Source organism: Magnolia sinica, chromosome 4 (assembly GCF_029962835.1).
Source record: "Magnolia sinica isolate HGM2019 chromosome 4, MsV1, whole genome shotgun sequence".
Taxonomy (NCBI): Eukaryota; Viridiplantae; Streptophyta; class Magnoliopsida; order Magnoliales; family Magnoliaceae; genus Magnolia; species Magnolia sinica.
The window spans coordinates 106,820,773-106,832,661 of NC_080576.1; the positions used below are offsets into that span (position 1 = coordinate 106,820,773).

General features: G+C 39.7%; 1 protein-coding gene across 1 annotated transcript; it reads left to right on the top strand.

Annotated features, from left to right (window-relative positions):
- The first annotated feature begins 809 nt into the window (after positions 1-809).
- LOC131243684 (dof zinc finger protein DOF3.6-like) lies at positions 810-2,813 on the top strand. The gene is made up of 2 exons (XM_058243197.1): positions 810-1,177; positions 1,371-2,813. The coding sequence occupies exons 1-2, from the start codon at positions 1,124-1,126 to the stop codon at positions 2,349-2,351; spliced, it is 1,035 nt and encodes a 344-aa protein (XP_058099180.1). The 5' UTR covers positions 810-1,123; the 3' UTR covers positions 2,352-2,813.
- Positions 2,814-11,889: the final 9,076 nt, after the last annotated feature.

The following is an 11,889-nucleotide window of genomic DNA, read 5'->3' on the forward strand; positions in this document are numbered from 1 at the left end:
ACTGGATGGATATTCCCTATTGAGACATCGCTGTGAGATCTGCATCCAGAGAGATGGCTGCTCCACCGAACATCCATCTAGTGGGCCCCATCATGGATGTACACGTGCGACACTCAAAACGTGCCTGCGAGTAGAATTGAGGACCTGCTCTTACGAGTAGCTTTCATATTTCTGAGTTCATTTTGCCTCTGCCGCGACTGAGGTTCCATCCTGTGTCGCATCCACTGGGGCCCATATGATGTGATGAACGACGACTTGAACCGTCCATATTCTCTTTTCCACGATAAATAAGCTACCCTTTCAAATTCAAAATTCAGTAATGATCTTATCCTTTGATTTGAAGAGTTGAATACGATCCATTGTTCATTGTTCTAACTTTATCTACTTGAAGTGATGATCAGAACCATTCATTAATCACTATAGAGTAAAACTACAACATGGAAAGTTCAGATCATCGTACCAATCGGCATGTGAGCCTCAATAGGCGGTGACAAGGCAGGACCCTTAGTCGCAACGGAGACAAGGATGTCCATTTCTCTGCGGAGAGTTATTTGATACTCCCGCTCTCCATGAAACTTAATACGCCGGCAGTTCAAAATGGTATACCTGGCTTGCATGAACTCATATTAAACCGTCTAAATTCACTGTCCAAAACTTACATTTCGAGAATTATATTGATTTCCCAATTCTAACCTCTAAATCATGAACACTTTTGTACGGTTTAATTAAATTAACTGCATGCCACGTGTGAATTTTCAAAGTAATATACAAGTGCATGAGTATCAACCACCACACTCCGCCAGACTATCAAAGGTTTTCTCTTTCCCTACCATGACCTGAAGAGGAGGAGCCTCCTCTCCTTTATCTTTTTCTATCTCTCTCTCTCCCCACCACTTTCCATGCATGAAGAGCCACTAACCTCTTTTCCTCTTCCACTGCTTCCCTCCCTTGGACCAAGAAGCTTATACCCAAAGAAATTCCAAAGCCAACCAAAACAAAAAGAAAAAAAAGAAAAAAAAGAACAGAAAAGGAGAGCTCTCTCTTTCTCTCTCTCTGCAACTCTATGTGATTCTCCACCACCTTCAAAACCCACCAACCTTTACAAAAGAAAGGGAAGAAAAACATGGTTTTTCCATCTGTTCCTATCTATTTAGATTCACCCAACTGGCAACAACAGGTTCTCTCTCTCTCTTTCTCTTTCTCACTATCTCCCTCTCAAAACCATTTTTTTTTTTCGTAACTTCTTAATGAAAAAGCATTAAAAGAAAAATATTCCCACCCTTTTGCTATCTCTACTTGAATATACCAGGTATTAATCTTTGCTTTGCTTTGATTTGGTCTGCTTTTCTTTTTTCTATCTTTTCTTGCAGCCACAAAATTACCCACAAGGAACCACCAGTGAGACTTCCCATCAGCTCCCGCCTCCTGCCCCGCCGTCCACGGCGGGGCCAGGTGTCGGGAGTGGTGTTGCAGGCTCTATCAGGCCTGGCTCGATGGCAGAACGAGCCCGCATGGCGAAGTTACCGCAACCAGAGGCGGCGCTCAAATGCCCGCGCTGTGACTCCACCAATACCAAGTTCTGCTACTTCAACAACTACAGCCTCTCTCAGCCACGCCATTTCTGCAAGACCTGCCGGCGGTACTGGACACGTGGAGGTGCCCTAAGGAACGTTCCCGTTGGCGGCGGCTGCCGGAGGAACAAGAGAAGCAAAGGCAGCAGCAGCTCGAAATCACCAGCCTCTGCCGACCGCCACGCCGGCTCTTCTACCTCATCTGGTTCAGCTCCCTCTAGCAACTGCACTGCTGATGTAGTAGGCCACATCCCACCACCGCTGCCGCACCTTCCTTACATGTCCTCTCTACACCATCATCTTACTGATTACGGCGCTGCGGCCGATCTCGGACTTAATTTCCCGGGAATCAATCAATCAGTTCCTGTAACAGCCGGTGGTGGGACGGATATGGACTATCAAATGGGTGGAGGTAGTTCAAGTGGCGGCAGCAGTAGCGGTGGGGCCATGTTATCAGCTGGATCAGCTGATCAGTGGCGTTTGCAGCAATTACAGCATTTTCCTTTCTTGAGTGGCTTGGAGCCACCACCATCTGGGCTTTATCCGTTTGATGCGGAAGGGGTCGATCCAATGGCTTATACAGGTGGGATGAGTCATCTTCAACAGAAGCCGTCCAGTTCAGTGGCCAGTCAGGTGGCTTCTGTGAAGATGGAAGAAAATCAAGGGTTGAATATATCAAGGCAGTTTTTGGGGATTCCGGGAAATGATCAATACTGGGGTGGAAATCCATGGACAGATCTATCCAGCTTCACTTCATCTTCTACCAGCCATCTTCTATGATTTTTCAAATCTTCAGAACGCTGTAACCTTACCTTTGAAGCTCGTTGTTGTTGTTGTTTTTTGTTTTTTCGTTTTTATGTTTTTTGGTTATTAACTAAAGCTTCAACTGGAGAGAATTGAATCAATCCAACGGAATCCATTCCGTCCAACCAACCTTAACTTGGAAGAGATTCAACCCCAAGTGTTCAAGATGGTGAAAATCTGCAATAGTGGGGCCCATCAATTCGAGATCTGGTGAAGAAGTTAGAAATGGTAGGATTCTTGTTTTTCATTTATTTGATGTTGGTTTTTTTTTTTTTTCCTTGTATTTTATAGGTATGTTTACAAAATAGGTTCGTGAGTTGGGAGTTTGATATAATCTGACATGAAGAGCTAATTGCTAGAGGTGAAAACAAGCAATGTAGTGAGTGATTTCTTTTCTTCTTTTTTCCCTTTTATAGACTATCTCATATTTGCATTGTAGTGAGTGATTTATGTTCTTTCATTCCTCCTCCTCCGTAGTAAGTGATTTATGTTCTTTCATACGTTCTTCCTCTTCTTCTTCTTATTGAGTGATTTATGTTCTTTCATACCTTCTTCTTCTTCTCAACCTCTATAGACATTAGCATTGTAGATACTGCATTTCAAAGATCATATGGAATTTAGGGTGGACTGTAGTTTAAAAATAATTCAAACCCATATTTGGAAATTTTCTAACCTATTTGTGTAAATGGAATTCAGGAACCGTTGCCCATAAGTCTTTTTCCTCGTATTGATAATAAAGAGACGAAAACTAGGTCTATGTGGTTGAAATGGACTAGATTCATGTGAGAAATGCTCCCTTGCTCTCATGGTAGTCTGAGTTATAATGATGTAACTTGCATTTGGACGTATTTTGCTCCAATGGATAGATCTAGACCATCCATTCCGCACAGCTAGCACAGTCCTCACGGACTGTCTATTTGGCTTGGTTCACTTGTCTGGACTGTCCTCTCTACGCATCATGAAGCTCACTACTGCACTGACTACTGGAATATGGACTGTAAGATTCTCTCTCTCTCTCTCTCTCTCTCTCTCTCCCTCCCTCTCTCTCTCTCTCTCTCTCTCTCTCTCTCTCTCTCTCTCTCTCTCTCTCTCTCTCTCTCTCTCTCTCCCTCCCTCCCTCCCTCCCTCTCTCTCTCTCTCTCTCTCTCTCTCTCTCTCTCTCTCTCTCTCTCTCTCTCTCTCTCTCTCTCTCTCTCTCTCTCTCTCTCTCTCTCTCTCTCTCTCTCTCTCTCTCTCTCTCTCTCTCTCTCTCTCTCTCTCTCTCTCTCTCTCTCTCTCTCTCTCTCTCTCTCTCTCTCTTCAGCCAACGTAGAGAAGCTATTTTCAGTAGTAGCATTCATCATTTTCCTCTCTTTGAATATCATAAGCTATTCCAAATTCAATCATTGCAATTCAAGGTTTTCCTTGACTAAGATTAGTTTATTACTAATATCATATACCCATCATGAAGGTTGGTAAGATATATAAAAACATCAAACCCATCTATTCAAGGCATTGATGAGAAGTCTGGTCAAAAGGCAACTGATTTGGAAGTTTAGAACATCTCAATCTGTCAGAAGTTTTCCTTCTTATTCCTTAAAGACAAGATTGGAGTTCTGTTTTCTTTTCCTTTTTCTTTTCTTTTTTGCTTTACTTGGGGACTAGTTTGTTAGCTTTACTTGGACATTGTGCCATTGTATTTCTTCTCAGTGAATTTTAACTACATTTGCGTAGCACTTGGCTGATTTTTTATAAGGGGGAGAGCTTAGCATTTGAAGACGTGGGAGATAGAGAGAGAGATGGGGAGGGTTAGTATCTAATAGAGAAGAGATTTGGAAATGGCACCAAACAGTTTCTACAACCACTGTGTCTTGCATGTAGCTATGGGTCATCTTCTCTGTTAGAATCTACAGAGAGAAAAATTGGAGATGATCAGTAGCAAGAATGAGATGGAGCAAGGATGGTATTGAGAGAGGAGATATGGGAAAGTTAGCATAGAGAGAGAATTTGAAGATATAGCAAGAGAAAAAAAAACCGGGGCAAGGATAGTATTGAGAGAGAGAGAGAGAGAGAGAGAGAGAGAGAGAGAGAGAGAGAGAGAGAGAGAGAGAGAGAGAGAGAGTTGGGGGAAGGTTAGTATCAAGATATGGAGAAGAGATTGTGTGAAGATGGTAATGAGAGAGAGAGAGAGAGAGAGAGAGAGAGAGAGAGAGAGAGAGAGAGAGAGAGAGTTAGGGGAAGGTTAGTATCAAGATATGGAGAAGAGATTGTGTGAAGATGGTAATGAGAGAGAGAGAGAGAGAGAGAGAGAGAGAGAGAGAGAGAGAGAGAGAGAGTTGGGGGAAGGTTAGTATCAAGAGATGGACAAGAGAATATGTGAAGATGGTAATGAGAGAGAGAGAGAGAGAGAGAGAGAGAGAGAGAGAGAGAGAGTTGGGGGAAGGTTAGTATCAAGAAATGGACAAGAGATTGTCTGAAGATAGTAATGAGAGAGAGAGAGAGAGAGAGAGAACGGACCAAAGGTAGGAAACACCGATTCTTCCCCGAAATGAAAAGAAAAAGGTAATAGAAGTCCAGGAGTGAGAGTGAGAGACAAAAACGCCAAAATCTCACAAAATCCCATGCAACCTTTGAAAATCCTGGATTTTATCAAACCGTTAGAATTACGTAAGAGTCCACACAGTCAAAGAACAACAACACAACAAAGACCTCCCAGTCAAAGAATATCATCTCTCTCTCTCTCTCTCTCTCTCTCTCTCTCTCTCATCTTACCCTGTTTAAATTACATGCTAAAAATATATAACATATTGTCCAATTTATTGATATCTTCACCCGCCCACCATTCCATTTCGAGAATTATTTCAGTATAATATGGTCTATGCAAATAAAAGATTCTACTATTTCAATATTTCCCATCAGTAAGAAACAAGGGGTGCATGTCCCTTTATTTAAGGGGAATGTTTTTACTCGCATCCAATCAGGGTACCTGAATATCATAACCCTTGTCTGAGACAGAGGATTCAATAGCTTATGCATCTACATTTGTTGCCATCCACATTACCCATCTGTACCGTCTATTAGGTCCTATACACTCTTCTTATGTCACTTTCCAAAACTCTATCTATCTAATGGTCCTAAACATTCGTGACTAGACCAAATCTTTTATGAGCAATCTTGCCCATCCATTTTTTAAATGTTAACCATCCTTACAATATAGGGGACACTCTAGTTATCTTACAATGATCTGTTGATGATATCCAACCTGTCCATAAGATGTCTCACCTCACAAGACCCTCAGATCCCAAAAATCAACTTGATCCAAAAAAAATTTCCCGCTTCATTCAGGGAATATATTGTGAGGAAATGCTAAGTGTATGTATATGTCCAAACCCTTTATCCAGTTCATAGCTAGGAAGGTTCAGGTCAAAATTAGGTTGTTTTGCAACTCATTATATTGGAAGCCTTGTGAAATTCAAGGTTGAGTGTTCCCTCCCTGCTCCTTTCCTTTGCTGTGGACGTCCAGCTTAGTTTTAAGATGACTTTTGTGCACTGGAAGGTTCCATACACCTAGAGCCCTCTTGTCATTTTTTAAAATAGCAGCTCCAGAGAATGTATTCCGTGCATGATGGAGAGAAGAAGGATCCCCATCTTCTTGTTGGACATAGGCCAGTGGGGCCCACTCGTGGGTAATAATAGTGGGTGGGTCTCACAGGTTTAGGTTTTTTATTTTTATTTTTTATAATCATATTTTTTTCGTTCTTAAATTACAAATTCAAAATTCAACTTTAAATGAATATTTAGCTGAGGAGATAAGGATAAGACTAAATAATTTCTGGTATCATCCAAACTTCTCATCCTTTCCTATAAATGGGAGAGGTTGTCTCGTGAATGACATGTCAAGAAAGATCGAGCTTTAGAAGCGGATTGCGTACTGAGTAACTCAGTAACCTTAGCGTATTGAGTAAACTCTATGGGTTTCATTGTTATTTATTTATTTTATCCACTCCGTTCATCCAATTTAACAGATAATTTTAGGGCTTGATCCCAAAACAGAAGCATACCCAAAGCTCAAGTGGACCACACTATAGAAAATAGTGTGATTGAACCTCTACCATTGAAAATTTCTTAGAGGCCACAAAAGTTTTGGATAAGCTGATGTTTGTGTTTTCTCTTCATCTATGTCTTTGTAATCTTATGAACAGATTGGATGACAAATAAACATTACTGTGGACCCCAAGAAGGGTTCAACGGTGGAAATTATTATTCCACACTATTGCCTGTGGTATGGTCCACTTGAGCTTTTGATATACTTCAATTTTGGGCTTAACCCTTAAAATTAGCAAGAAAAACGGATCGACAGTGTGGATAAACAACATACATTCATAGTGGGCTCAACTGAGTTTACTCAATACGATAAAAGCGTACTGAGTTACTCAGTAGGCAATTCAACTTCATATTTGTCCATCTAGCTTGTCCTTTGAATGATTTAAGTCATATATCGTAATCTAAGGCCATCTCTACTGTAGAATTAGGTTTTGCGTAGGTCCTATATCGTGTAGACCGTCAGATTTTAAGGGCTCATTCTTCCACTCAGACTTTCACTTCTTGTAAAAAATAACCTTTGAATCCACATAAAAAAGTCTAATATTTATTAAAAAAAGAAACAAATAATTATATTATTGATGAAAAGTCATTAAGATAGCCTATATAGTATAGGCATTGGAATTGGTAGAATGTAGGGCTGAAAGTTGAGCAAGTTAGGTCGGGTTGGTGCTCAATCCTAGCCCAACCCATGGTTCCTATACGTCAACCCTAACCCAACCCAACCTCAGGTTGGGAATTCTCAACCCAAGCTCAACCCAAGCGGGCTCGGTTGGGTTGGTCGGGTGGATACATGCCAATATTTTCGTTATTACATTAGTATAATATATTTCAATATATGTCTTATTTTTAATGATTTTATTAATTATATATTTAATTATTTATCATAAAGAACTTCAATTTTCTAAACAAACAAGCTAAAATATAAGACAACTAGTCATTTAAATGTCGTGTTGTGTAGCATGCAATCTATTAGGGATAGAGAAATCCAATGCATATTGTTAGCTTGAGTCATCGGAAATGACATGGACCAATGAGACCCAATAGCAGTGGAATTTCCTGTGCATTTAACAAAGATGATCCATACTCAATTATAATTTATAAGTAACTTATATATCGATCGGGTTTGGGTTGGGTCGGGCAACCTAAGACCTCAACACGAGCCCGACCAAGTTTCATTAGCTTGGTTTTTGTATTGCCCAAGCCTAAGATCGAACCCGATACATTGCCTAAGCCCAACCCAATGTTGGGTCGGTCAAGTTGAAGCCACCCAACTTTCAGCCCTAATTGAATGTATTTATTAAAATAACAATCTTTTTTGGTAAAATCCACATAGTGATATGCCATTAATCAATGAGACATCTTAAAAAATCTTTCCTATTACTAATCATGATTCTACCCACTTGTTAATTTGATTGATTTAGAGACGTCCTTACAGGAAAACTTATTTATAATAAGGATAACGATAACGATATTGAAGTAGAAAATTATTGAAATCATTTTTAAGAAATGAAAATAGCAAAAACACCTATGGGTGTAAAACAATACGCAATCAAACAGATCATTACTCATCTTTTTTTCTATAAAAAAGGCTATGTATTGATTCCATCCAATTCAATATGACTTATATAAGCCCTAAATTCTGAATTGATAACTTTTTAATTTTCTCAAAATAATAAATTTACTAAAATTATTAAATAATTTAAACATTCTCACATCACTAAAACAATGACTTGAAGTTATTTCAGACCTTAAAAACCCTAAAATATTTTGAAAAACAAAACCTGTAAATGTCTTTTTAAAAAAAAAATAATAATAATAATAATTTGGACTTAAAATTCATATTTAATCCCTAAACGATAACCAATCACTAAGTTATAACCAGCATAAGTAATATTACATGGACTCCCTTGATTAAACTTTTTTAATTTTGTTTCTTTCAATCCTAGCCATTCATGTAATTGCCTTATGTATCCCATTTTTTTCTTCATAATGCGATTGAGGGCTTGGAACCGTCCATTTGAGTTGGTTGGAAATAGCAATTCCCTTATTTAACTTATTTTATCCATCTCGAGAGGAATCTTCTCTTTTGCTAGGACCAAGGCCTTCTTAGGAGGAAACGAGAGAGAGAATAAAGCGAACAATAGAAAGAAAAAGCAAACCTCAGCCTTTCATCTCCGTGTGTATGGAAACCGTATTCAGTACTCTGAGAAAAACACGGAAAGAAATCCCCAGGAAACTAAGAGAAGAAGGTTTTCGATTTCAGTGTAGTTATCCATATCACATACTCATGCATACAAGCACCGTACACGTGTCATTAATAAAACCTTAACTCAAACTGTCCAAATTGAGGAAATCAACGTGAATAGGCTAATTTCGAGAGTTACACTGAAGAGATGATCTGAACTAGCTGATTTTTGAACAATCAGTGGACGGTTGGGGAAGCAAGTATCCAATCTGTGGTTGGGATCATCTCGATAATGAAGCAGTCTAGCTTTCGGGGATATGGGTATGTGTGCCACCTGTATGGGGACCAATATTTGGGCAGTTTGGAGTTAGTTACATGCATGCCACGTGTACGGCTATGGTGGGTTGGTATGGCTCTCATGCCCAACGGGAATGGAATCCTGTACAACACCTATTGTAGGCAGCTCGGTGGACCCTCAATGACACGTGTGAACCCTTATATGATAGATCCTGAGGACAAAAAAGAGAGAAAAAAAAAAAAAAAGGACCCACAACGCAGTTGGGTCAGACCGGAAGGAATAATGGGAATTGGACGCCAACCATAGGTTTGTGTGTATGGTCGTGTTTATATTACATCAAAACCATTCATCAGGTGTAAACCATCATGATAAGAGGAAACTATGAAAATCGTCCTTCTCCAAAACTCAGGTGGGGCACACCATGTGAACTTAGATGTTTTAATCGAAATTTTATTGTCCCATTGGTGTGGCCCATATGAGTTTTATATCCAGATGATATTTTGTACGTACAGTGAGACTTGGTGTTATCACCTGATCTTCGGAGTGGATGTAAAAACAATACATCCTGGTGGGCCCCACAGAGGTTGTGTGCTGACGACTCTGGTCCCTCCGAGCGGATCCTGGGACTCCCAAGAAGAAAAGTACTGAACTACGATGCTAGTTCACCATGATCTTAAAATGGTGGTGACTTATACATTGTAACCGCTACATACACACAAATCAACCCCGATGGTTAAAAAAATGGTGGCCCAATTGTGGAGTAATCGTAGCACGTTAACTGACATTGGTCAAAATATCATAGCTATCTGATTTTCCCCCTCCTATCTGTCCTGATGACCGTTCTAACTTTGGGAGCTGCTTGTAAGTGTGGGCCCCACCATGATGATCAGCTCTTTCTAGAATCATGCTATATATCAACTCATTATTTGGGCCACACATTTTCCCGAGTTAGAATATCAACCATCGATTATTTTGACATTGTCCACTGATCGATGAGCGGATTGGCCGTACTTTCTCTCTTGATATTAGATGGGCCACACATGGATATTGAGTTAGACCATCCTGGCCCATGACTCTGTTGCCTGCTTGATGAGTAGATGGGCCCAATTTTCACGCAGGGACAATCTTCATGGTAAGTGTCACCGTTTACTTGGATGTGATGTAAGGTCGGGATGGCTCGGGCGAGCTGTAAGTCTGTCAAATCTTTTTCCTTTTAACCTTTCATTTGATATCTGTCTATTGAACGGTTACGATGATTTGATCATCTGTCATTTTTGGGCAATACTGCATCGACCTGCACGTATGCCACCTGTACAGTGGCTGGTCGATCAACACTCATCACCTCTGTCCTTGTCTGAAAAATAAATAAAGGAAATATTACTAAAAAACTACCCACTCAATATTGTATTTACTTTCAGATACCTCTTACAAAAAGGATTTTAATACACCACCTCATTGAGTAATCATCACCGAGTACCTTCCCTTTAATTTATTAGAGACGGTTCGGGCATTGCAATGTTGGCAGCTCCAATGGCCCCACTGTGATGGTTATCTGAAATCCAACCCGACCACCAGGACATATTCACTCCCATCAATGCCACTGTCCAAAACTTTATTCCATCCATGGTTTATGTGGACCACATAATTAAACACAGGATGCAAGGCAATACTCACTCTTCAAATTATTTCCCATGGTGTGGCTCACATGAATTATGAATAAACCTAAGTTTTGAGTCAAGCATAAATTTTGTTGTGGCATCTAATGGTTGAAATGAATTCTTTCTAGCATTATAATGGGCCTTGTAAACATTAAGGTTGGACTTCTCTTTTCAATTATTTAGCGTGGGGCAGCTTAAATTTTTGGGCTTCATATTTAGCATGAGATTACATATCTAATGATTAGAGTAGATATATCTAATAGTTAAAGTTGATTTCACATAACGAGGCCCATCGAAAATCAAGGGCCATGTCACACAGTACTTTTGATTTTGATAACCCACCATGATGTGTACGTGAGTTCTATTCCAACTATTAGATATATATTAGTTATGGGGCTAATGAATTAAACTCATACTTATCTTTAAGGAATGAATAAGTTGGGATAGGCCATGGGAGAAAGACGTCCATACTTATTTCAGGGGGCATATATACGATGATGTTTTATGAAATTCACTTCAACTATATTGGTGATGCACCAAAATTTAAGCTTTAAGGCCAAAAAATCATGCCATTTAGGATTTAAGCAAGTTATACAAAGTAAAATAATTTGAAAGATCAACGTTGTTTTCAACCTTTATAGTTCACCTAAATAATGGATAGGGATGACTTTTGAGCCTTGGGCCAAAAAAGGGGTAATACACTTAGTGATCGAGGTGATTTTTATATAAACACACCGCTTAAGCAGCTGACACTAACTATTCTAATTTCTAAGAGTTTAGCAAGGTAGCTTAATGAAATCATTCTTAATTAAAGGCACTGAAACGTAAATCCTATGCTGAAGATGATGGTTTTCTGTAAAATTTTCAAATAAAAATAAAGGGTGAATCATACACACACGTACAGATAGGGTCCACAAGCACCTCAAACAAAACCATACCCTCCAAACACGTGGCCAATAAAAAATTCAATGACCAGGTGACCCTGACCATTGGTACATCCGCCACAAGAAGACAGTTGAATGAAGAATAGCCATCAGTTCAAAGTCAGTGAGCCAATATGGACGAATTAGATCAGGATCGTCCAGTAAACACTCATACAAAGTGGGACCCACAATACGGACCGTCTGCGTAAGAGGTACCTGATGTTTCGCAGTGTCTCTGTGCATGCGTACGATACTTGCATACTCAGCAGAGTATAGTATAATTCCTCAAAAAGAAAAGTCATTGAAAGGAATCGTGGATGGCAGTGCAGACACGTACGAACGCAATCAAAGCTGGCTCGGAATTCCA